At 37.3% G+C, this 26,316-nt stretch overlaps 1 protein-coding gene across 1 annotated transcript in view; it reads right to left on the reverse strand.

The window, feature by feature from the left end:
- The window catches only part of DEPTOR (DEP domain containing MTOR interacting protein), a 205,255-nt gene that overhangs the window by 58,165 nt on the left and 120,774 nt on the right, over window positions 1-26,316 (reverse strand). Inside the window, exons 5-7 of the mRNA XM_072603198.1 lie at window positions 11,886-12,071; window positions 10,428-10,562; window positions 1,932-2,002 (exon numbers count right to left, since the gene is read on the reverse strand). Coding sequence (XP_072459299.1) covers window positions 1,932-2,002; window positions 10,428-10,562; window positions 11,886-12,071 — 392 coding nt within the window. The remainder of the gene's footprint in view (window positions 1-1,931; window positions 2,003-10,427; window positions 10,563-11,885; window positions 12,072-26,316) is intronic.

Here is a 26,316-nt window from a genome sequence, read left to right on the forward strand (position 1 = left end):
TTTCTTAAAAAGATGTAGAGAATAAAATAAATTTTAAAAAGATATAGGGAAGTACTTGACTTTCTAAGCTGGCTGTTTCAAACACATTTCCTCATAGAAATAATGTTTTATTTATAATAAAATTTATATTTATTTATAATAAAATTTTATTTATAATGGCTAAGTTCTCATGCTAGTCTATAAGCATTTAACCCATTTAATGAATCTAAGATAGTATACATTTCAATGAAAATATAGGCCAAAAATACGATACACCAACAAAATTATTTAATGTTATTTTGAGCATTGGTGCTTGAGAAGAAGTAGGTTTAAGAGAAGATATAAAAATAGATTGAAAGGTGTGGGGATTCAGGAGAAAACTTTCAAAGGGCTGGGAGGTTTTATTATATCTAATTCCATTTAAAAACATGTAGCTATTTATTTGTACAGGTGTAGCACTGCCTTGGCCTCACACTTATTTCTTATGTCTGAAATGGAATAGAAAATACGGTGTCAGGTGGGGGTGGAGAAGAAAAAGAAGCATGAAGAGGAGATTTTCTCAAGGGTACTGGAGAAATTTTCAAAGAGAAATAAAAGAGGAAGGGGGTTATAGAGGATATGGATGTGACCTGGGAAAGGCAATCATGTGAGCTGAAACTGATTGCACTCCAAGTAAGAAAAGTTGGAAGAAATTGAGAAAGTTTGATGCGTGCACAGTCGTTTTGAGGGAGAAGAAAAGAGAGAGCAGAGAACAGATTGTTGGATCAGATTTTATGATTCACCAGGCCAACCACCAAGAGCCATTATCCACCTGGGATGTTTTTGTCATCTTCTGGCTAGTATAGAAGGTAGTGGTCATAGAAATGTCTTACAGGAACACAGGATCTCAGAGTTGTCCAACCTTTGCTTGAAGACTTACGTTGAGAAGGAACTTGCTACCTCTCTATTCCATTTTGGGATATTTTTATGTCAGGAAATGTTCCCTAATATCCGTGGTTGCTTGTGTTCACAGTGAGCACAAGTATCATGAGTCTGGTGGATGGAACTAAGCTAAAACGACATAAAACACTATTTCCCTTCATAGCGGTAAAAGTACTGCTTCCCTTCATGGACTCAAGATGTAATCACTTGAGAATGCTCCTCAGAGATCACCTAGTTCAACCTCCTCATTTATAGGTGAGGAAATTGAGGGACAAAGAAATTAACTGATTTAAGGTCACATAGGTAGTAAGTAGCAGATGGAGGATTCAAACCACTGTGTCTATTCAACTCTGCCTCCCTGGTGCCATATTTCTTATAAATACTAATATAGTCTATCCCTGCTTTGTCTTCTCTCCTTGGTAATCTCACATACCAATCCCTCTAACTTGTTTAGATTTTTCTCAGAATTTAACTTCAGTTCAGGAGGATTGTACTACTTATAATTCAAAGTATAATCATATTTGGTTAGTGCATTTTTTTAAAGATTAGTAACACACACTGAATAAAATAACATGGAAACATGGAACAATGCCAGTATAATTGCAACATTTTGAGTTCCTTTTTCTGTGAACAAATTTGGGATGTAAATGCCCAAAGACCAAGAAACCTTTTGATAATTATTAATATAATATTAAATATATACTAGTAATTATAATCATTTATATATTTATATAAATATATAACAAATAATATAATATATAAATAAATGTAAATATAATTCATGTTATATATTTATGTCATCATGATTATATATATTAGTAATTATGGTTACTATAAATGATACAATATAATTAATATTACAATAAGCATATTAATAATCATAATACTATCACTTTCAGGTTTAACAAATTTTTTACGTTAGTTCATTTATACATGTAAAGTCATTATACTAAAGCCAAACCAGAAAGTCACTTTCACAGGAGTTTACTGCCCATACACCAAATGGCACAGGAAAAAACCAAAGTACCTACAGTGAAAGTCTTTCTCGCATATGGAGCCCCAGGTGTCAGGAGTTCTTCAGAAGTGACTGGTCTCTTTAATACTGTGAAAACAGACATAGGTTATTTAAGATAAGCTTGAGGAACTAAACAGTTCACAAAGCTCATGCAAAATGTACTTTGTTATTTTCTCCACATTTCAAACTTTGCAAGTTTTTTTTAAATTTGAATTTCCATGAATATTTGATATTGACCCAAGTTATAAAGGCCTTCCTTATTCAAAGGATGGGTCAATGATCCAGGTACTGTATGTACCTGGATGAAGACACAGTGTACCACTGTGGCCGTAGTCTTGATCAGGAATTACTCAGGAATGAGTTTTCCTTCATTTCCTCATTATATTGAAATTTTCAGCTACTCTAAAAGTCAGATAACACCCAAGTACCTAGCTATCCACCGTTTCCTCTTTTCATAGACTTTGGGATGGTCTGTCATTCAATCACAACTTGACTATTTTAATTATCATAACTTTTTCTTCTTTAGCTCCATGAAAATATTGAGACTATCCCAAAAAGCCCTTAATGATTTTTACCATATGATATCATAAGAAAGTGGCATATATTATAGAATCATGAACATTTTTTTTAAGAACTGGAAGGAATCCTAGAAATGATCCAGTCCCTCTCACTGTACAGATAAAGAAAGTGCAGTCCAGAGAGGGATGAAATTACTTATTTAAATTCACAAATATTTCTAAGGCTCAGTTTTTGTGCTCTAAAATCCTTGACTATTTGGGAATATCTCTTTTTCCATATTATCTTTCTTGCTCATAAGTGAAAGAGGTAAAACTGGGGATTCCTTAGAATAAACTCTTAAGAATTTTGAGCTGGATGTCTGCTCTGGTAACTTGTTCCTAAGAGAGCAGGCCTTGTTGTTTCTAGTTTGGGCATCTTTCTTGACTGAGGACAGGGAGAAATAAAAAATAAAAATAATCCCCTCCACCTTAGTTCAGGCCCCTCTTAGTCCCCTCTTCTCTGAATTTTTTCAAGACTGATCTCTCTGCCTCCAGTCTCTTCCTTTTCTAATTTTTTGTGGCTGTCTTTCATTTGTTTTTAGTTGTGTCTGACTCTTTGTGACTCCATTTGGGGTTTTCTTGGCAAAAATACTGGAGTGGTTTGCCATCTACTTCTCCAACACATTTTTACAGAGGAGAAAACTGAGTAGTAAAATGAGGTTAAGAGACTTGCCTAGGATCACACAGCTAGTAAGTGTCTGAATCCAGATTTGAACTCAGGAAGATGAGTCTTCCTGACTCCAGACTCAGCATTCTATCCAGCTATCATCTAGCTATCGCTTTCTAATTCATTTGCCAAATTAGTAATCCCATTACACAGATCTGATCATGTTGCTATTCTTAAAATTTTAGTGGTTTCTTATTTTTTCTAGGATCAAAATCATCAAGTAAAATCATTAATCTCATATTTAAAGACTTCACAACTTGACTCCCAACTAACTTTTGGGTGTGTTACTATGTTATCTCCTTTCTGGTACTCCTCAATCTAGCCAAACTGGATGGTTATCTGGTTTCTATATGGAGTCTTCCATCTCCTACTTAACTGTACCCCATATCTGAGATGCATTCCCTTCCTACTCTCATCTCCTTGAAATTCTAGTTTCCTTCTAAAACTCAGCTTGGGTGCCATCTCCCAAGTGAAGCTTTTCCAAAAGTCCAGTTTTTAGCATACCCTCCTTGTTAAGGTTACTTTGTATTCATTTTGCTGTATTTAGTTTTACTAAAATTTATTACAGATTTACTATAACTTACTATATCTCCCTTCACCAGTAGACTATAAGTAAGGTCCTAGAGGGAAGGGATTTTTAAATATTTATATATTATATATTTTACATTTTTTGTCTTTGTATCCCTATTACTTTGCAAGTTGCATCAACGTCCATTTAATACCTCCTATGTACCAGGCACTGTGCTAAGTGCTATGCCTGGAACATAGTAGACATTTAATAAATTCTTGTGGAATTAAATTCAATTAGCCTAACTCAGAAGATCATTGACAGACTATGTTCATTCATAAAATACTTGCAGCCTAAACAATAATTTTAAAATACCCACTGCCATCTTATTGTCTAATGTAACCAGAAAGATTCAAAATAAGCTTCAGTTTACCTAATTTTTCCTGAAGCCTTTCCTTTTAAATGGTAAAATATTTAGCACATTTTTATCTGGGCCTCAAGTCCCATCCACTTCTTCCTTCCTCATCCTAACTTATTAACAGCATTCTGCTGATTAAAAAACCAGATATTACGGAGGGATTCTTAATGACTTGTAGTCAGAGTCCATTGACAATAGGGTTCTCTTTTCATTGTTAGCTTAGTTCTATTTTTCTTGAACTGACTGGGAGGACTCAACAAGGATATTCTGAAACATCCCCTAAAGAAAAATTAAAGTTCATTGGACTGGTCCCCCCAAAATGCTATTAGATGAAATTTGCATACCTAAAAGGACAGATTAAATGAAAATCTAGATTCCTGAAAGTATTCACTCTTTGAGAATTTGACTTATTTCCAAATCACAACTGATGAATAAGGAATTAAGTCAGTTTAACCTGTGATGCATTTGTTTAGTTATACCTCTTCTCCTGTAACTCTACTGGTATATTCAAAATTACAGGAAAATAACTTAGAATTAAAACCAGCACCTTATTTTACAGACCACTGTAAGAACAATAAAATATTTGGCCAGGGCAATAAAATGCCAGTTTTTTATCTTGTGACTGTTTGCTTTTATTTACTCTTCAAGGCATAAATCTATAAAAAAGGGCTATTAGTAGCACGTATGTTACAGAGCTGCTCTGATGATCCAAAAAGATAAAATGCTATAAAATGTTAGCTATTAACATATTTAATGTGCTTACAGAACAGAATTAAGCTTCTGATCTGATGGATCCTTTCTGAATAGCTCAGGCTGTCCTCTTCCCCTCTCAGACAGCATTGTGGGTATTCTGTTTCCAGGTAAAGGTACAGAAATCCAAAGGCAAAGTAACTTGCTGTAGTCCAGGCAGAAGACTGGTGAACTGAATTTTCAAACCTGTCTAATCATTTTTACACCAGATTCTCTGCAAAATTAAAATAGACCATAAATAATGGTACTTGTTCTACACCTGCTCAGGACCATCCAAATATGCCAGGGGACATTATAAAGTCCAGTTAAATGGTGATCTCATCACTTTCCAGACATTTAATTACCACATCTATACTGATGATTTTCAAATCTACCTATGCTTCCTTAACCTCTCTACTGATTTCCAGCCTCAAATCTCCAAATGCCTTTCAGACATCTTGAAATGAATGTTCAGTAGACATCTTAAATTCATTATCTTTCCCCCAAACTCTCCCTACCTCTAATTTTCCTATTACTGTTAAGGGTAACACTATCCTTTCAGTCCTACATTATTGACTGATTGATTATCTTTATTGCACTATCTGTATTGATATGTGTGTATGTGTATATACATATATACATGTGCATATATGACTGCATATATATACATATATGTGTATGTACATGTAATCTGTATGAGGGGCCACTTCCCCAACTTGCTGACCAGCTCATCATAAAATCATGACATTTTAAAGTCACAAAAGAGATCAGAGATTTATGTCTTCCAATCCCTCATTTTATAGATCGTAAACTTGAAACCCAAAGAGGTTAAAGTTCTTGACTGAGGAATAATCAATGGGATCCACAACCCTATCAGTTTTTGGATAAGAGGCTTCTTTTTCTTCGGATATGGAAATTTAGAGGGTGCTGGCAGCATTTCTACAAATGATTGAGTTTGTCACCAAGTGACTATGAATACTCAAATGCTCAAATGAATTTGTGGTCTCATTGATCCAGGAGGTCTCTCCAATGACCCAAATCATAACCTGTCTAAACCTGTCTACTCTATATGACCCTTGTCTGTGTCACCCCAGAGACAAAAAGGCAAAATAATGAATGGACAGAGAACTACATTTGGAATCAGGAAGCCATTTACTAGCTCTGTGATCTTACACAATCACTTAACCTCCCAGACTCAGTTTTCTCATCTGTAAAATTAGCACAATAAGAGCATCTTACCTCTTATTGTTATCTTGTGTTGTAAGAATAAACAAAAAAGATGAAGTGCTACATAAATGTTAGCTATTGCTATTGTGAATAAAATTATCTCAGGAAATCCACTCAACATGCTAGAGGTCTTCCTTGCTCTCTCCTGATAACCGCTCTGGCTGCTCACCTATCACCCCTTCAGCCTTGCTGCGTGACCAGCCCATCTTCTTTTCTTCCCATACAATTTCTTGAGGACATTTTTTACACCTGTTCTTCCTCTTTGGTTGAATGTTGCAGTCAGTTCCCACCCACTCTGTGCCTACTCCTTGTACAAGACTCATTTTTAAAACCTTTGAAGCTCTTATACTGCCCTATAGCAACAGCTGTAGAATGCTGAGGTTTTAAAAATGGAACAAACATTTATTAAATGCTTATGATGAGCCAAGCAGCATGCTACGATCTCATTTGATGCTCATAATAACCCTAGGAGGTAGGTGCTATGATGATTTCCCCGTGATGAGGAAACTGAAGCTAAGAGAAGTAAAATTACTTGCCAAGAGTCATACAACTAGTGAGTGTCCAAGGCCAGACTTGAATTCAGGTCTTCCTTACTCCAGGCCTAGGCTTCTCTCCACTGTGCCTCCTAGTTGCTGCCAGGTTTCATGAAAAGTTTGGGATTATTAAGGGAGGTAGTCCTGCACTTTCCCAAAGGCAATTACACTAACTCTCTCCCTCCTCCTTTTCAACTCTTGGGCCCAATTCATTATCCATATGTACTGTCTGTTTCAGACATACACACTGATGGCCAAGGCCCATTGGGTGTCCATCCAAATGCATGTTGTATTTTGGGCAATAGATATTCTTCACCCTTTTGATCTTTCTTTTCTACGTGGATAAGCAAGCCAAACTTCTTTGGGTGATGACAGATCTCTTCCAGGAGGCTCCTCATTGTTCCTGGGCTTGATGCAGTCAACACAGTATCTTGTAAAATCAGGAACATCTGGAGGATCTCAACATCCATAGGGAATCCCTCTTCAACTTGGACTCTGCTCTAAAGCTTTCTAATCATGATGGTGAACACCTTTGTTTGGCACACAGCTTCCTGGTTTATGACTCACCAGATGTTATGATCAGAAGGTCACCGAACAGGGTTATCTATTATGATTTCCTTCTAAGTATTTATCACTAAGAATTAGACGGTGACAGAATGGGGTTATAAACTGTTATAACATTAAAGAAGTCTTGAATATTTTTAATGCATCTATGAGAGACCCCTTATTGAAAAAGACTGTAAGATATCATACTGCTCTATTGAATTATATGCTTTTAAAAAATAATCAACAAATAATAAACCCAATTAAGATCTTATAGTCCTACATTATTCAGTCAATTGTGAAAAGGTCAAGATGTGGTTCTTGGTATCACCTGCAAAAGCCTACACACTCCACATTAATACTCTCATCAAAGATGCCCTCAGTTTATATATGGATAACTTTCATAAAGATTTTACATACATGGGAGAACAGGCATATAGGCCAATAGTTAACAATGTTCTCTTGGTTGTCTTTTTTAATTTTTTTCACCTCTCTGTGATGTCTTTCCCTTCTTCAGAAACTTTACATATTGATCCACCTCCATAACTGTCACCTCTAACATGAATCTCCTTTATACATACTTGGTCCATGTTGGCCTCCTTCAGGTCACTTAAAACCCTACCTTTTGGGCTGGCCATACACACAGGCAGAATACATTACAGCCTAGGTAATGTGAGTTAGCTTATCAAAATCTGGCAATGACCCATTATGATAAGTGGCTTAAGAATTCCTAAAACATTTACTGCTTTCAGCTGAGAGACTGAAGGTGGAGGCTATCTTGGGGTGGGAGGGAAAAGATAAAACATTAAGCCATTATCATCTATTAATATCTTAACAGGAATCAGATAATCAAACCAGCCAATCACCTGGCAGGGCCCTAAGAAAGTGAGACAAAAGCTTTCATCAATTAACCAACACTTCTGTGTGTGCAAAATTTTGTTTTTGTGATTTAGGGGAGGGAAAACAGGAGTTCCTAACCTCTTTGGTGTCATGGATCCCCTCTGGCAATAAAGTGAAACCAACAAATTTCTGTTTTAAAATATATAAATAAAATTCATAGGATTGCAAAGGAAAGGAATTCTATTGAATACAGTAATCAAAATATCTATTTTTTTACAAACCAAGTTCATAGACCCCAGATTAAGAACTTTTGGTCTATCACAAGGGTCTAGGTATTCAGAGTAGCAAGAGGGGAGGATGCCAAAAATGTAGAGGGGTGGAGACCATGCAGAAATAGCGACTGAAGGGCAACAGAAGCTGACTTCAGAATACTGCCAAGGATTGTATGACTTTACTGTGTTTCCCTGCCTTGTCTAGATTCCCTGGGCAGGCTTCTTCTACTTTCCAACAGCTTTCCTTAATTTCTTTCAGGAGCCTAATAAAGCCTTCTTTATTTGTTTCTCTGCCCTGCTCTTAGCCCCAAATAATATGGCTGTTCACCAGCAATAGGCATGAAGAGCATTCCTCAAAATTCTCTAATGTTCTTTAAAATAATTCAATTACTGCCTTCTTCCTGTATCATTTTATGAACAAATCATTTATTCACCATGAAGGCAACCATGCTTCTCTTCTTAGAAATTTAATTATTGTCTACACAGGCAACACTGTGAGTCTGATGTTCTGACGTTTTGTGAAGGCAAAAATCCAAGGAGCTGGAGATCACATGGACTTTTTGTCTTTTTTTAAAAAAATTTCTTCCTCTCTAAGACTTGGATGCCACTGTGGCCCAGAGGGAGGAAAGCTCTGGGTAGATTTGTTTCATTCCTGATGATTATCTCTTTAGAGGACCTCCAACCTGAATGGGACGTTAGAGATAATCTAATCCCACCACTTCCTTTTATAGCTGAAGAAACTAGGGCTTTGACAAAATTAAGTGACTGAGTTCAAGATCACATCAGTAGAAAGTGACAGACACAGAAAGCAAACACAGTTTTTCCAAATCCAGACCTCTTTCCATTGTATTACAAGCCCCCAAATGCTTTGTGGGCATATTCATAGTTGTACCTCCACCACCCACCCAGCACCTAGCACACTGTTCTACACATAATCATGACTTAATGTCTGTTGAACTGAATTAGCAGAAATAACTGAGACCTATATACTTAATAGTATCCTTTGTCTCTTTCAAAACTGATCAGTTGCCTCCTTCTACATAAAGCCTTTTCTTTTCTCCTGTCCCCCTGCAAAATGTACCTTGTGTTTATTTTGTGCATGTTTTCCTCAATTGAAAGCCTCTGAGGACAAGAACAGTGACAGACACATAAAAAGAGCTTAATAAATGACTATTAATTAATGAATGACTTTGCTCTTCAGGTTATCATAGGACTGAGTGTACTCATCCTGTATTTTTAAATATAACAATAGAAATTTGCAGATGTATCTAAATATATGCGTTGTTCAGCCATGTTCGAGTCTTCATGACCACGTGACTCCAGAGATCAGTATCTCTGGATAGAGTAGTTTGGTATTTCCTTCTCCAGCTCATTTTACAGATAAAGAAACTAAGCCAAACAAGGTTAAATGACTTGTTCAGGGTAACACAGCTAGTAACTGTCGGAGACTAGATTTTTACTCAGGAAGACGACTTTCCCTGACTCCAGACCTAGCACTCTATCTACTGCACCTATTCATATATGTATATAATCAACAATATAATCCTGAAGCAACTTCTGAACAATTCCCTATAAATAATAAAATTTGTTTTTTGACAAAATTATAAAAGGTCATTCATAGTAATAGTATCATAGATTTAGAGCTAGAAGGGACCCAACAGGCAATCTGATCCAACTCCATCATTTTACAGAGGAGAATCTCAGTCCAAAAAACATTGAATGACCTCCCCAAGGTCACATAGAGCAGAAGTGGGATTTGCATTCAAGTCCTTTGACTCCAAATCTAGTACATTTTCCATTATACCATTCTATTTCTCTCCTCTTCTCCTGTTTCTGCATTATCCATTTTAATCAGTTTCTCAAAAGCTACACTAGCTTGAAGTAGATTCTACAAACAGGAAGGACCATCTAGAGTCCTCACAGGAACCAACTCCAGGGCCAATCCACCGTAGGCTGAGTGGAATCCCCTCTTTACAGTAATCAATCAATAAATATTTACTAAGCCCCTACTATATGCCAGGCATTGTGCTAAGTACCAGGGATACAAAAAGAAGTAAGAGAAAATCCCTGCCCTCAAGGAGTTTATGGTCTTTCCTGAGGACTAGCAAGGACCTCATTTGTTTATAGTCAGGAGAAGTCAAGTTCAAGGGCATTCCTACAAAATCCAAATGGAGGTGGGGTTTGCAGAGTGGGCTGGTAAGGGAGGTGGAACATTTACCTGACTTGGGGTTACAGAGCACTGGTGGGCTGCTGCTGAGGGTCGGGCTGCTGCTGAAGTAACCACTGCTGCCACAGCTGCTCATGCTGCTCCTTCTCACTGCAGACACGATCTTGATCTCCTTGCTTGGGCTTACTGTGAAAAACCAGAAAACAAACAGAGCCACTGCAGTCAGTCCCTTGGCACCCTGTTGGGCAGGAAAGCTGGGAGTCAACAGGCATTTGCTTCCATTTTCCAGGCCACAAGCTCTAGAAAGCCTGAGCAGGGAGGCTCCCTAAAGATACAAATAAGCTATAGATGCAGTAGCAGTGTGGTGGCCACTATGTTGGCTACAATATTAATGAGCTAATAATGATAAAGAATGCACGGCTGCAATGTCAACTCACTGAATATTCAATGATTAGCCATCCACTTCCATGGAGAAGAAGCTTGCAATTCAAAACATGATAAAGCTTTTCAAATTGAATCTTTGAGGATTTCACTAGTTTTCCATTCCTGTTTTTGATCTCCACCATGGAATGGGATTAATTTCAATCAACAGAAGACAATCAACTGTTTGAGGGCACTTAGGAAATCAATTTCCCATTGCACTAAAATGAAGTGTATCTCAATTAAGAACATAATATGTTGTAATTGGACCAAAACTGCAATCTTATGGGGGAAAATGAGTTATGTGAACTTCTAAGACCTGTCATCATTGATCTTAGGGGGAGAGTAATTGGCATTATGAACATCAATAATTATATAGTATTATAAAACTACATTATAGTCTATATAAATGGTTGGTCTTACAGTTGGAAAGAACTGGGCTCAAGCCTATCTCCAATATATACTTTCCATACGACCATGGGCAAACCACACTCAGTGCCCAGGGAAACTTTCTAAGTCTGCACATTACAGATGTACAGGTGCATCAGTGTAGGGAGATTCCACACTGGGAGGGATGAAATCAGAGGACTGGACCAATTGATGAAAACAACAATGCCCTCAGGGACTACATGGGTGTGTTAGGGATATTTATTTGCTCACACACTGAAAGGTCCCAGAGAGCTCTGCTGCTTTATAGAAAAATGTCAGAACTGTCAACCAATTCTCTTATATTCAGCTATCACATCTCATCACTGTCCTAGTACCTGGACAGAGTAAGAACTTTTCTGGTTTTTAATTTGCTATAAGTTAGAAACTAGACAGCCAAACTTATTAGCCAAACTGTGTAAACTAAAAGTAAATAAGACCTATATGAGGCTATACGGGGCCCTCCCATAAGTAAAATGCATGAGCTTTGTAACATTTATTCCAGTTCCTGGGAGCTTTTCTTAATTGCTTCTTAGTTCTTGACTGTCCCCTAGACAGATGAGGTTGTTGGATATCTGAGTGCCAATAACTGAGATGTTCTCATAAGTTTCTTTTTTTTTCTCAAAGCCAAATAAATGACATGACTCAGTGGAACCAAGTTACCTGACATAAAACTGGTGGGTTTTCGGTTGTCACTGTTCTGCTTCCTCAAGCAAAAGGGGCTATCGTGGGTTTCCTGGGAGGAGGGAGATCGTTCATTGAGCAGTTCCATTAGCCTTCTTCTCCGACGGAAATTCATTCTAAACTGGTAGAGAAGGTTGCTATCCACAAAAGCATGCTTATTGGACACTGTGGAGGAGAAAAAGGATATGGGCAAATAATGTAAAGTGTTATAAGTCACTGATCTCACTCCACAGAGGCTGACACCTGATTAAAGTTTGCAGCAGAGTTGCAAAAGTCCCAGTTAAATTAGACAAACATTATCTAAGCACTAACAGTGCATAAATAACCTGCAGGATACTGGAGATACAAAGACAAAACAAAACAGTCCCTAAAACATCATTTTACAGATGAGAGAGGGCAAGTCACTCAAGGAGTTTACATTCTAGTAGAGGATGTCACATATACAGAAGTAAATATTAGATAATAGTTGGTGGCAGAAGAGATCACTAACAGTAGAGGAATTAGGAAAGGCTTCACAATTGAGCTGAACTTTGAGAGAATGTAGGGATTCTGAGAGGTAGAAGCAAGGAGACAATGCTTTCCAGTGACTGGGAGCCACTTGAACAAAGGTATGAAGATGGGAAAAAGAATACTGATTTCACGGAATGAATAGTCAGTCAGTTTGGGGGAAAACCTAGCCTAAGCAAAAGACAATAATATGAAATAAAGGTAGAAGAGTAGGTTGGAAAAGATTAGAAAGCATTTGACCATGATGGAATTACTATTATGTTATAAGAAATCAGGAAATAGATGATTTCAGGAAGACATGGAAAGATTTATATGAACAAATGCAAAGAGAAATAAGCAGAACCAGTACAATGTATATGATGATAGAACATCAATATTGTAAAAATACACAATTTGGAGGATTTTTATACACTGAAGAAGAATGAAATGAGCAGATCCAAGAGAACAATTTATATAATAACAAAAGCACTGTAAAAACAAACAGCTTTGAAAGCTATAAGAATTATGATCTTTACCATGACCATTTGTGATTCCAGAGGACCAATGATGAAATATACTATGCCAAAGAACTGATGGATGATATGCATCATTCTGCATTTAGGATACAGAATGAGACATTGAGACATACATACATACATACACACACACACACACACACACACACACACACACACACACATATATATATGGAGAGAGAGAGAGAGAGAAAGACAATGAGAGAATTTGTTTTGCCTATTATTTATTATACAAATTAATTGTTCTTTTTTTTAATGAAGTGGGAATAGGAAGAAAAGAAAATAAATTTCTGTTACTTTAAAAAACAGGTGTGCAGTCCCAGCATTATTAGTTTTACTTTGTTACATGGACCTCTCACAAAGCAGCAGTCATCTGTAAATGTAATCTAAAACTTATATCAATAAAAACCTTTTAAAAAATGCTAGGTAAAGATTTTTATATTTTATCTTAGGACTAACAGGGAATTGCTAAAGAGAACTTATTTCAAAAGATGGCATGAAGCTCTACTTATTTTAATAGTTTTACTTTCTTTGATTTTTAAGGAATATTTTTCATGTATGAACAAAAGTCAATTAACTGATCAACTTGATTGATCCACAATCTGACCATGACATCTACCTACAACTTTATGTTTTCCTGTCCTCTCAGAGGAAACATAGCTATGTTGGGTCAAAAGTAGTTAACTGGTACTTGCTTTCCCAGAAAGCATCCTACTCTTCCCCACAGCACTTCCCAAGCTTTGCCAAGCCCATGGCTTGCTTACGCTAACTCCCCTCCAGGAATTCAGTCTCCCCTCCACTCCCTCCTCTACCTGTCTAATTCATCCCCATTTTTCAAGGCCCAGCTAAAATACCAGCTCTTCAACGAAGCTAAAATTTCAACTATGGATTTTCTCTCCCTCCTCTGATCAACGATAGCAATAATTCACAGTTATTTAACATCTTAAGGTTCATACAGGGCTTTCCTCACAACACTGTGAGACAAATAGTACAATTCATATCACCTTCATTTTACAGATGAGAGAGGGCAAGTCACTTGTCCTGAGTCACCTTACTAATAAATCTTGGCAAGGATTTAAGCTCAGGTGCCTCCTTACCCTAAATCCCATGCTTTCACTCTACTCTGCTGCTTTTCACATGGTACCTCAATGAAGTCATTTGTATTTTACCTTGCATCACAGAGAAACAGAGTATTTATCTATGTTTATACATTAAAATGATGTAAAGCAACAAATAAGCAATTTTCAGGCAGTGGACGAAGTGCTAGGGATACAAAGATGAGGCAGCAAGATAATCCCTGCACTCAAGTAGCTTATATTCTAATTGGGTAAAGGCAAGGCATAAAGGGGAGCTGAAAAGTGAATAGGGAGAATAGAAGTGCCACTGGATGGTATAGGGATGTCTAAGAGTGGTCTGGAAGCCTGGTTCTAAGCTCACCTAAAAGCCAGGATTCATTATTTTAATATTTAACTATACCACAATAACCTTCACTCTAACTCAGGTAGCTCACATGATCTCTTCTGGAAAAGACCCACAGAAATGATTACAAATGGCACCTTCTGCCACCCTCTCCTATCCTAGCAATCAAATTTCAATGAATTTGTTTAATATCAGGTATGAAGTTACCAAAATTCAAAAGATCTAATTTACCTCTCTTTCGCTCTTTCAATTATGCTGCTTACACCAGGAATATTCCGAGCAGCCCCCTTCATAAATCTTTATTACAAGGAAAAGCTCACTAGTTAAAGGACAAGGGAAAGGAAAAGATTTAGAAATGAATGTGATGCCATAACAAAGGAAATAAATACAAATAGATTTTTTATAAAGAACTGAAGGTCTTCTTTTACTCCAACTGCTAGGTATATATGTTTTATCCTCCCTTAGGAGACTGTATAACTCATAAGAACATGGACTATGTGTTGTGTGTGTGTGTGTGTATGTGTGTGTGTGTGTGTGTGTGTATTGTAGTGCCCAATAGAGTTATTGAGTACCTACGTTTGATAAATACTGAAGGAATAAATGCTTCTTTTATGTGAGAGCCTACAGATGCAACAAAAAGGATATTCCTGGGGAAAGCATTTCTGAGGGAAATGCGGGTCAGAATCCTTGCTTTAGAGTTCACTAGCTGGCTAAACCTGGGCAATTGTCACTTCTCTGTGTCTCAGTGTTCCAAGCTGAATAATGGGGATGCCAATACTTGTACTGGGCTGCTGTAAGGAAGGTATTTGTAAATTGTAAAGTAATCAAATTAATCAACAAATATTTATTAATCACCTACTATGTTTCAGGCACTGTGCTAAGCACTGAGAATACAAAAAGAGGCAAAAGGCAGTTCATGCTCTCAAGGGGTTTATAATCTAAAGGAGGACTTTACAATTTAATGGTACCTAGCTAATAAATCTTGGCAGGGATTCAAACTCAGGTGTCTCCTGACTCTAGTGGTAATCCAAATTACTGTTGAAACTACCGAATTTCAGAGTCAAAAGAGACCTCAGCAGTCATTTAGCACAAACACTACCTGAAACAGTCATCCAGTCCCTGCTACAAGATCACCCACAGGGGAGAGAACTCACTAGTTCCCAAGGTAGTTCTTTCCTCTTTTGAATTGTCCTCATTTTCAGGAAGATTTTTTTCTGACATCAAGTCCAAATTTGCCTCTTGGCCATTTCCCCCCATTGTTTCTAGTTCTGCTTTCAAGGACTTGTCTAAACCTTCTTCAAATATTTGAAGATGACTTTAGTGTCCCGAGAGTCTTTCCTTCTCCAGGCTCAGCATTCCAATTCCTTTCCACTGTTTTATGTAAGAAATTGAAGCCCTTCACTTCCCTGCTTTGTCCTCCTCTGGGAACTCTCCAATTTATCAATGCCTTCCTTAAAATGTGGCAACCAGAACTGAATACAATATTCTGTACAAAGGGATCCTTATTACTAGAGATTCTACTGGTGGTTGCTAGGTCATTAGACATCAAGCTTCTTGAATTAGGGGAAACATTTACTCTAAGCAAAACTATGGCAGAATAGTTGCAGTTAAATCTTTTAAAACGGTATTTTTAAAAGGTGTAGTGCTAGTGCTGCCTAATTAGACAAGGCTGATTTTTATAAAATCAGATCTTTGTAGATTAACATCTAACCATATTACACACCAGTTATTTAAGTGACAAGAACATGACTGCCTGCTCTCATTAGAGGATTCCTACCTTGGATCAATACTGGACAGCTTGTGTTGAATTCTGCATTTAGCCTACAATAATGTCTTTGTTTCATGGCCACGCTCACCCAGAAAAAGACCCAGAAAAGACTTACAAATTCTCAGCTGCAAACTAATTACTGCAGTTTACAAACTGTCAGGAAAGACTTCTTTGGGAGTATGGCAAAAGATAAAGTCACAATATTTGTGAAGGTGTCTTTTATATTTATGTCAAGTACTGCTCCCTTTATTTTTTCACCGATCCAGGATAGAGACTGCAAATGCTCTATATAATCGTCAGAGGGTTTCTCTTGTGAGTGGGCTTTTGGTGATGACTTGTAGCTCATGTAAATGTTCCATTATATTAAACTAAATGCCTTCCCTAAAAGTGAGGAATGCAAGAAAACATTATTTTTTTTTTTCCTTTTGGACAAAGGTTCTCCAGCTTGCAGTTTCCTGATCCTTTCATGTGTTGATAGTTAAACATTCACTGGCTCTTGAGTCGAGGGAAATTGGTTCATATCACCCCTCTAATGCTTATTATCTATGTGACCTTGAACAAGCTAGTTAACTTCCATGGGCTTCAGCTTCTTTCCCAATAAAGCAAGTAGTTTGGACTAGATGTACTCTGAGGTCCTTTCCAGTTCTAGACTTATCATACTATAGGTCAGGAATTCTTAACTTGGGGTCTATGGATAGATTTCAACATATTTCTGAACTAGGACGAGGGAAAAAACAAAACACACACATACAGAATATATAACCTCTAACTAGTATTTATCATTTCCTTAAATTGTGAGTGTAATCACAAGTATAAGATTTGACATTTATACATATTAAGCTTCAGCACTTTTGACCCAACCCAATGTTCTAACCTCTTGAGATCTTCTGCAATATTGACTCTGCCTTTCCCATCTTCATGTCATCTGTGTATCTGGTAAGTCGCCACCTATACCATTAGCCAAATTATTGATATAAAAATATTAAACAGCCCATAACGAAGCACAGATTCTTGTGTTGCGCTGCTGTATCCTCAGCTAATATCCAAGGACTTCTCTGTTGAGTCATAGGTTGGTCGCATGTGTTTTAGTAAAAGGGGTTTTCACATCATGAATTCTCACTGCTGACATAATCACAGATCCCTCCAAGTTTCATCTACATAAAACTGCAAGTACATTACTAACAGATAGCATTTTTATTCAAGTGTACAGTATCCTATATCTTAATGGGTCCAATGAGGAAAATCAACGTGCTTTGGCTTTATGCTTAATCCTGGCTCAACTCAACAAATATTTAACAATCACCTTCTATACAAAGAATACTGTGCTAGGGACTAGGTGAAATACAAGAATAAATATACTATGATCCTGCCCTCAAGGAGCTTACCTTCAAACTGGAGGTTACAATGAATACAAAAATAATACAATACAATCAATACAATCCAGATCCCTGATTCTCTGACCGAAGCGAGGCATTAGGGCTTAGAAAAGGAAGGTCCTAAACCCCTGAGCATATGGGACATATGGTTTGGTAGAAAAAGGAGCAGCCAGTTCCATTGTGCCTGCCTAGAGTTTGCATAATGGTGCCTTTCACTTAGTCCTTCTAACTATTTCCTTTGAACACTCTCATTATTAAGACTCTCTTTGTTGTTCATGGCAAAATGTTTTGATAATTGAAAGCAGTCACAACTCCTGAAGCTTTGAAAGAAACCAAGAGGCATTTTTTGCATCAGACATCATCAAGATAAGACAAAACTATAGTATGTTCACTGGCCCTGAAACAATTCGACTTTATTTGGGGTGCCTATGTAAAGTTTACACTAATAATGCTTGTTATGACTAGTACTATATACACACATGAGGAAAGGCAGCCCAAGAACACACATACTATGTGACAAAATACTGATCCTTCAGAAGGAACATATCTTTGTAGAATGTATACTATCATCCTTCCAAGGAAAGGCAATGTGGGGCAGTGGAAAGTAAGCTAGGCTGGAAGTAAGGAGATTTGGGTACTATTCCTACCTCTGACTAGCCAAGTGACACTGGATGAATAATTTAATCTCAATGGACCCCCGTATTCTCATCTTTCAAAGGAGGGAGTTGGGCTCATTCACCTCTCTAAGGTGCTTTTTCCTAAGTTTGAATGTTCAATGATTAAACAAAACTGATAAACTCCCTTATATAGTCTAACTTGGGACTCAGATATACATTTAGAAGAATTGTCTATGTAAATAACCCAGAAATTAAATAAGGGAACAGAAACAAGGAAAAAAGTGTCTCATAGTATCTTTAGATACAAGATATTTTTTGATGGTGATGGAGAAATAGAACTGACATCCTTCTCCAATGCCCTCATTAAGGTACTGAGTGACAATGGGTTCTCCCAGTCTAAGTCATCAGAGTACTACTAGGCTAGAAAGCCTCAAAGCATAGGACTGATGATAGAGTATATAAGAGCTTTCCTCTGAGACTCAGCCTACCTGTAAACCCTGGTTTTGTTCATGACACAACACAAGCACTACTGGATCATGGTGATACATAGCTAAAATAGGCTGGAGAAGAATGACTGAGTACAAGAGACAAAGCTAGCTTGACAATGACTGGAAGCAAAAGTGTTTCCAAACCTCCCAAATTGAGAGATAATCATTACAAAGCTAAGATCCTTTTAAGAAAAGTGAGAATCTGATAGCCAACTTAATCATTCTCATTAGCAAGCTTAAGAGGAATGGAGTTTACCTTACCACCTCCAGAATTGCAGTCATATCCTTGTTCCACCCTCACCCCTAGCAATCTGCTCTTTGTTGATTTTCCCTAATCACCTGAGCAAATCTCCCAAGATTACAGGTTCCAATTTAGATAGTTCTTTCTTACCTCTTACCATATTTGAAGTTGCCCAAAACAAAGGGGAAAAGATACTCAGTTTGGTATAGTGATTGCATCTGAAAGTCATAATCAAATCTTGGGAGAATAATCTGGATAGGGAGATAGTGTCACAGAAGGTATTTGAAGATGGGCAAACAATCTTCAGTAGGTATTGAGGGAAACAGTTTAAGAAAATACTTTCTATTTCTAAGAAGTAATCAAGAGAAATATGGGAAAAGAGCAAAAATGAAAAAAAAAAACATTTGTAATAATTTAAAAAGCCTTAACTCTTTTCCAAGAGAAAAGGTCCTATCTTTCTGCTGGCAAATGCAAAAGGTGTGAGAAAAGTTGTAGTAACTCTATGTCCAAAGAAGGTAAGAAATTAATTCATCAAATGATACATATTTAACATGTACAGACACATAGTACTAGACTTGATGGTCAGTGCAGAAAATATATGGATCTGAATACAAGCCACTCCTGAATATATAGGTTGCTGGTCAGTTGTCTTCAGTCATGTCTAACTCTTCATGACTCCATTTGGGTTTTCTTAGCAAAGATACTGGTGTGGTTTGCCATTTCTTTCCTCTAGTCCACTTTACAGATGAGGAAACCAAGGCAAACAGGATTAAGTGATTTGCCCAGGTCACATAGCACATCTGTCTGAGGCCAGATTTGAATTCAGGAAGATGACTCTTCCTGACTCCAGGCTCTGTGCTCTATCCACTGTACCATCTAGTTGCCCCTTTGGTTGTAGAATGGTGCACATACTCCAGAGTCAGCAGATAGTCAAGTTTGCTTCTTTGTTTAAAAGGGAGAATTCAGTTGGAGGAGTGGACATCAGGAAATTACTGTGCCATCCATAAAACAAACAATTTTTTAAAAATTCCTATTCTCATTACTTATAAGTCCCTAAAAAGAAAAGAGGAAATAAGAAAAGAAGACTTCCAAGAAAATGAGAGTCAATGTTCTAACTAGTTGTTTTAAACCATCTCAGTCTTCTAACTAAGAAATAAGGACAGAATTCAACAAGGAAAGCTCGAACAGGATGCAGAAAGGGCAAATGTTTCACAGGAGGGTGAAATGATACCTATAAGTCAAGACTGAAAACCCCATTAGTTGAGCTACCACTTAGTTCCTGTGAATTTTAATGATTAACTTCATTTCACCTTTGTTCAACTAAAATTCTATCCAGCGACCTATTAATTAGCAGAGTTTCTATCCCATTGCCAAAGTTTACTTATGAACTCATTGCTCCTTTACCTCAGGAACCTGACGCAAAGTTTGCTGTGTCCACTGTTATCCAGCTTGGCAAATGCCCAAAAGGTATGGCATCGCACTTCACATCCTATGAGGAGGGAGGATGCTTAAAGCAGTAGCCAATGAAAACCAAAACAAATGCCAAAAGGACTAACCTGTATGCTTAGAAAGGAAGTCTAGAAAGCTTAGGTAACCAGAGGATTTGTCCACATCCATAAAATTACTTATAGTGTTAATAACAACTGTCATAAAGTAATTTAAGGTTTGTGGGGCAATTAGACACACTGTTTCATCTGATTTTCACAACAGTCTTGTACGTTAGATGACATAGGGAGTGAGATAGGGACTGGCCTTGTGATTTCATTGGAACCGGCAAATAGGGATAAGGAAACTCCCTCTACCCATATGTAGGTCCTTCCTTCTCTGACATTTATAGCCTTAGAAGACTGTCTAAAGCGCTAAAAAGATTAAGTGATTTGACCAGGGTCATACAATCTTAGAGTCAGGGACAGAACTTTGATGATAATAATAACAACTAATAATTAATATTTGCAAAGCATTTTACATAAATTATTTCTTTTTAAAAAATTTATTTTCAGTTTTCAACATTCACTTCCACAAAAGTCTGATTTCAAATTTTCTCCCCACTTCCCCCTCCCCCTACCCCCGGATTGCATGTATTCTCATTACCCTTTCCTCTGATCTACCCTCCTTTCTATCACCTCCCCTCTTATCCCCTTCCCTTCTATTTTCCTGTAGGGCAAGACAGATTTCTATACCCCATTGCCTAGATATCTTATTTCCTTAGTTGCATGTAAAAACAATTTTTAACATTAACTTTTAAAGCTTTGAGTTCCACATTCTCTCCCTTCCCCCCTCCCCATTCACCTCCACCGAGAAGGCAAGCAATTTGATATAGGTTATACATGTGTAGTCATGCAAAACACTTCCATAACAGTCATGTTGTGAGAGACTAATTATATTTCCCTCTATCCTGTCCTGCCATCCATTTATTCTATTCTCTCCTTTGACCTGTAAATCTACCAAAGTGTTTGCTTTCAATTACCCCTTCCCCCAATTTGCTGTCCCTTCTATTATCTCCCCTCTCTTGTCTCCTTCCCCTCTGCTTTCCTGCAGGGTAAGATAAACTTCCATAGCCAATTGAGTGTGTATGTTATTCCTTCCTGAAGCCAAATTCAATGCAAGGAAGGCTCACTTATTCTCTCTCACCTTTCCCTTCTTCTCCTCCATTGCAAAAGCTCTTTCTTGTCTCTTTTATGTGAGATGATTTACTACATTCTACCTCTCCTTTTCTCTTTCTCCTATTACATCACTCTCAACACTTAATTTTCTTTTTTAGATATCACCTCTTCATGTTCAGCTCACTCTGTGCCCTCTGTCTGTCTTTCTCCATACACACACACACACACACACACACACACACACACACACAACACACACATATTCCCTCCAACTATCCTAAAACTGAGAAAGGTCTCATGAGTTACAAATATCTTCTTTCCATGTAGGAATGTAAACAGTTCAATTTTAATAATGCCCTTATCATTTCTCTTTTCTGTTTACCTTTTCATGCTTCTCTTGATTCTTGTATTTGAAAGTCAAATTTTCTATTTAGCTCTGTTCTTTTCAACAAAAATGCTTGGAAGTCTTCTATTTCACTGAAGTTCCATTTTCTTCCCTGAAGTATTACACTCAGTTTTGCTGAGTAAGTAATTCTTAGTTTTAATCCTATCTCCTTTGACCTCTGGAAAATCACATTTCAAGCCCTCTGATCTCTTACTGTAGAAGCTGCTAAATCTTGTGTTATCCTGATTGGGTTTTCACAATACTTGAATTGTTTCTTTATGACTGCATGTAATATTTTCTTCTTGACCTAAAAACTCTGGAATTTGGCTACAATATTCCTAGGAGTTTTCCTTTTGGCATCTCTTTCAGGAGGTGATCGGTGAATTCCTTCCATTTCTATTTTACTTTCTGGTTTCTGAATATCAGGGCAGTTTTCCCTGATAATTTCTTGAAAGATGATATCTAGGCTCTTTTTTTGATCATGGCTCTCAGGTAGTCCAATAATTTTTAAATTATCTCTCCTGCATCTATTTTCCAGGTCAATTGTTTTTTCCAATGAGATATTTCACAGTGTCTGCTATTTTTTCATTATTTTGGTTTTGTTTTATAGTTTCCTGATTTTTTATAAAGTCATTAGGTTCCATTTACTCCATTCCAACTTTTAAGGAATCATTTTCTTCAGTGAGTTTTTGGACATCTTTTTCCATTTGGCCTATTTGCTTTTAAAGGCATTTTTCTTCTCACTGGCTTTTTGGACTTCTTTTGCCATCTGGATTAATCTAATTTTAAAGCTGTTATTTTCTTCAGCATTTTTTGGGCTCTCTTTTAGCAAACTGTTGACTTGTTTTTCATGATTTTCTTCCATCACTCTCATTTCTCTTCCAAATTTTTCCTCTACTTCTCTTACTTGATTTTCAAAATCCTTTTTGAGCTCTTCCATGGCCTGACACCATTGCATATTTTTCTTAGAGGCTTTGAATGCAGGAGCTTTGGCTTTTGTCTTTTTCTGGTTGTATGTTTTGATCTTCCTTGTCACCAATGATGTAAGAAAATACCTCTTCATCAAGGAAGTAAGAATATATAGTTTGTTTCTTTTCCCCTATTTGCTCATTTTCCAGTCAATTACTAGACTTTTGACCTTTTTGTCAAGGGGAGGGCTCCAGAAGCAGCTTCCCTTTCAGCAGTGGCTGCTGCCACCCTGGGGTTATGGTTGAGGTTAGGTCTGGGGCTAGGGCTGGACCATGCTCCCCTCTCAGCCAGGTAAGGGAGTTTTCCTACTGACATTCAAAACTGTCTTTGGTGTATGTAAGTTGAGAAGTCTGGAAACTGCAGCAGCCACCAGAAATTCAGTCCCCTAAGGCTTACTCCAGCTTCAACTGTGCTGGTGTGCTCCTCTCCCAGCCTGGAGCAATAGATCCTCTCATAAACCTTCCAGACTGTCTTGGACTGGAAATGTCTTTCAGTCCACCATTCTATGGCTTCTGCTGCTCCAGAATTTGTTCAGGTTTGTTGAGGGGTTTGGGGGAAGAGCTCTAGTAGGTCTTTGCTTCTACTCTGCCATCTTACTCCACCCCCCATAAATTATTTCTCTTGATCCTCAGGATAACTTTGTGAGATAATGTTATTATTATCTCTTTCCTACAGATGAGGAAACTGAGGCTGAGAGAAGCTAAGTGACTTGTTCAGAGCTGCAGAGCTAGTAAATATATGAGTCAGGATTTGAACTCAGGTCTTCTTCACTCCAGGTCTAGCACTATATTCTTTACATCATTTAGATCTCCCTGGTTCTGAAGCCAGCTCCCTTTCTACCAGTCCATAAGGTATTATTAACAGGTATTATAACACCCATTTTGCAGATGAGGAAACTGAAATTCCTAAAGTTTAAGTGGTTTGTTCATGGTCAAAGAGTATGCATGAGGGACTGGAACCTAGACTCTAAATCTCTTGCTCTTTCCCCCACCATTCTATTGCTACATACCCTAGTTTAAAACAACAGTTAAATGACAGGCTATGTGGTCTAGAAGCAAAAATGTTTGTCTTTTCCCTTTCAATTACTGTTTTTTTTTAATCACATCACTCAAATCATTATCATAGTAATCATAAGCTTAAAGTTGGAAGGGACCTTTGAGATGGCCAAGACAGATGAAGTTACTCATTGTCCAAGGTCATGGAGAGAATAAATAGCAGAGTAGGATTTGAATCCAGGTCCTCTGACTTTTAATCTCTCCCTAAGTTTCATAAATAGCTTAATTATAAATGCAATAACAACATTCTGTCTGATCTGACAAATGAGGGAAATAGTACCTCTTCCTCTGACTCATGACCTGTTTCCATCTTCTCAGACACATTATTAAATATACTGCACACTGGAGTAGCAAAATGTGGCTATTTTTATCACAGAATATCACAGAATCATACTACCATTTGAATATAAGGATCTAAATGCTTGTTGGGCAGCTAAGTGATCCAGTGGATCACCAAGCCTAGAGTCAGAAAGACCTATCTTCCTGAATTCAAATCTAGCTTCAGATACTTACTAGCTATGTGACCCTGGGCAAGTTACTTCACTCTGCTTGCCTCAGTTTCTTTATCTATCAAATGGGCTGGAGAAGGAAATGGCAAACTACTCTAGTATCTCTACCAGGAAAACCTCAAAGTGAGTCACAAAGAGTTGGACCCAACTGAAACAACTAAACAACAATATCACAGAAATTTCAGTCTTAGAATGGACCCGTGAGACCATAGAATGACAAAATCTTAGAACTTGAAGAGATACCCTTACTCCTGTAAATTATATAAACAGAAGTTTGACTAATGATCTTTTAGGTTACTTTCTGTCTACAATCCTGTTACCCTTTGATCTAGAGCCCAGTCCAAGCTCCCTCATTTCACAGATGAGGAAGGTGGGGTCTAGAGTGGTGAACTTTTTTGTTCCAATGCACACAGCTAGTTAGAGGAAGCTCTGGGACTACAGCCCAGGTTTCCCATATCCCATCCAAGTGCTCTGCTGTCCACTACACCACACCAGCTCATTCTTAACTCCCTAAGAATATATTTTTTAAAAAATCATTAGAATGAAAGCTGAGGAGAAAGTGTCTCAAGTCTACTTTCAATATTTTAAAACTTCACATACAATCTTTTTATCAGATGGCATAATGTAATAAAGACAATATTTTTTCACTCACTTAATTTATGACTTCCGGGAGCCATTCCAATTTGCTGTGTGTTATGGTTTAGTGGAACATTACCCAAATGTTATTCAGGCAGCTGTGGCAAAGCCCAGGCAAAGGAACATAGGTGCTTGAGAAAGAAAAGTAGACCCCAAGGCAATATAATGTAGTCACTGGTGAAAACAAGTCTGTACATACTGGCGTTGGGAGCCTTAGATATCATGGGAAGGACATGCTCAGATATCATGAGAAAAGAAAAAAGTCCCTGTTCTCAGGAGAATTGGCTAAAGGAATAAAATCTCATGGCAAACACAGTAAATACTGAGGTTTATTCTTCCATAGGCAACTTGACAACTATAAAACATATACATATTTTTCACTACTAAACTCCAGAGTTAAATATCTTTAGTGCACATATCTTGGATAGACAATGAAGAAGGGCAATGGCTGCTTCCAAAACAGATTGTGAGAAAAGAAGGCTGGATTACATTTGGGAAACTGCATTTTTTATTACTAATTCTAAGCTTCATGCTGGAACAAAAGGTCATTTTAAATAAATATCAATATTCTTCTGGTGATGAAGTATGATACATCATAGTCTTTGAAGAATTAAAGTTGGAACTCACCCAGTGACCACAGAAACACATAGTGCGCATGAGTAGTCTTTAGCAAATTACCAGCGAAGAATTACCTAGAAGTAGCTTAGAACAGTGAAGTCAAATTCAAATAGAAACAGGGCCACTGAACTGTATATAACCACCCCTATGGGTTTGTACATACTTAGAAAACTACATATTAACATTATCCATCTTCTACTATGGGGCAGTTAGGTGGTGCAGTGGATAGAATGGGAGGTCTGGAAACAGAGAGACCTAAGTTCAAATGTGATCACAGATACTTTTGAGCTAGAAAATACATATCATTATTTATTATTATTACCTTAATATTACTAGCATTTATTCATAATTCTACTGGGTATTGTGAATTCAAAGATGAAAGATAACATAACACTTGGTCCTAAAGAATTAACATTCTACTAGGGGGAACAGAATAAAAACATAGATAAGAATAATACAAAATGGGTTATAATGGTGGCAAAAGAAAGATCCAGACAAAATTAGTTCAGAAAAATTGAAATATCTGGTGGAAAGAGGAGGGTATCAGGAAGAGAAACTGACTTTAGTATAGACAATAACCTAACATATGCCTGAAAGTTTAGTGATAAAGATTAAAATATATTTTAAGAATATCAGAATTGGAATCAGAGGTCATCTAACATAACTGATAGCTGAGCAATGATCTTGTCTACAACGCATCTAAC

The sequence above is a fragment of the Notamacropus eugenii genome, chromosome 4, assembly GCF_028372415.1.
Source record: "Notamacropus eugenii isolate mMacEug1 chromosome 4, mMacEug1.pri_v2, whole genome shotgun sequence".
NCBI classification, from domain to species: Eukaryota; Metazoa; Chordata; class Mammalia; order Diprotodontia; family Macropodidae; genus Notamacropus; species Notamacropus eugenii.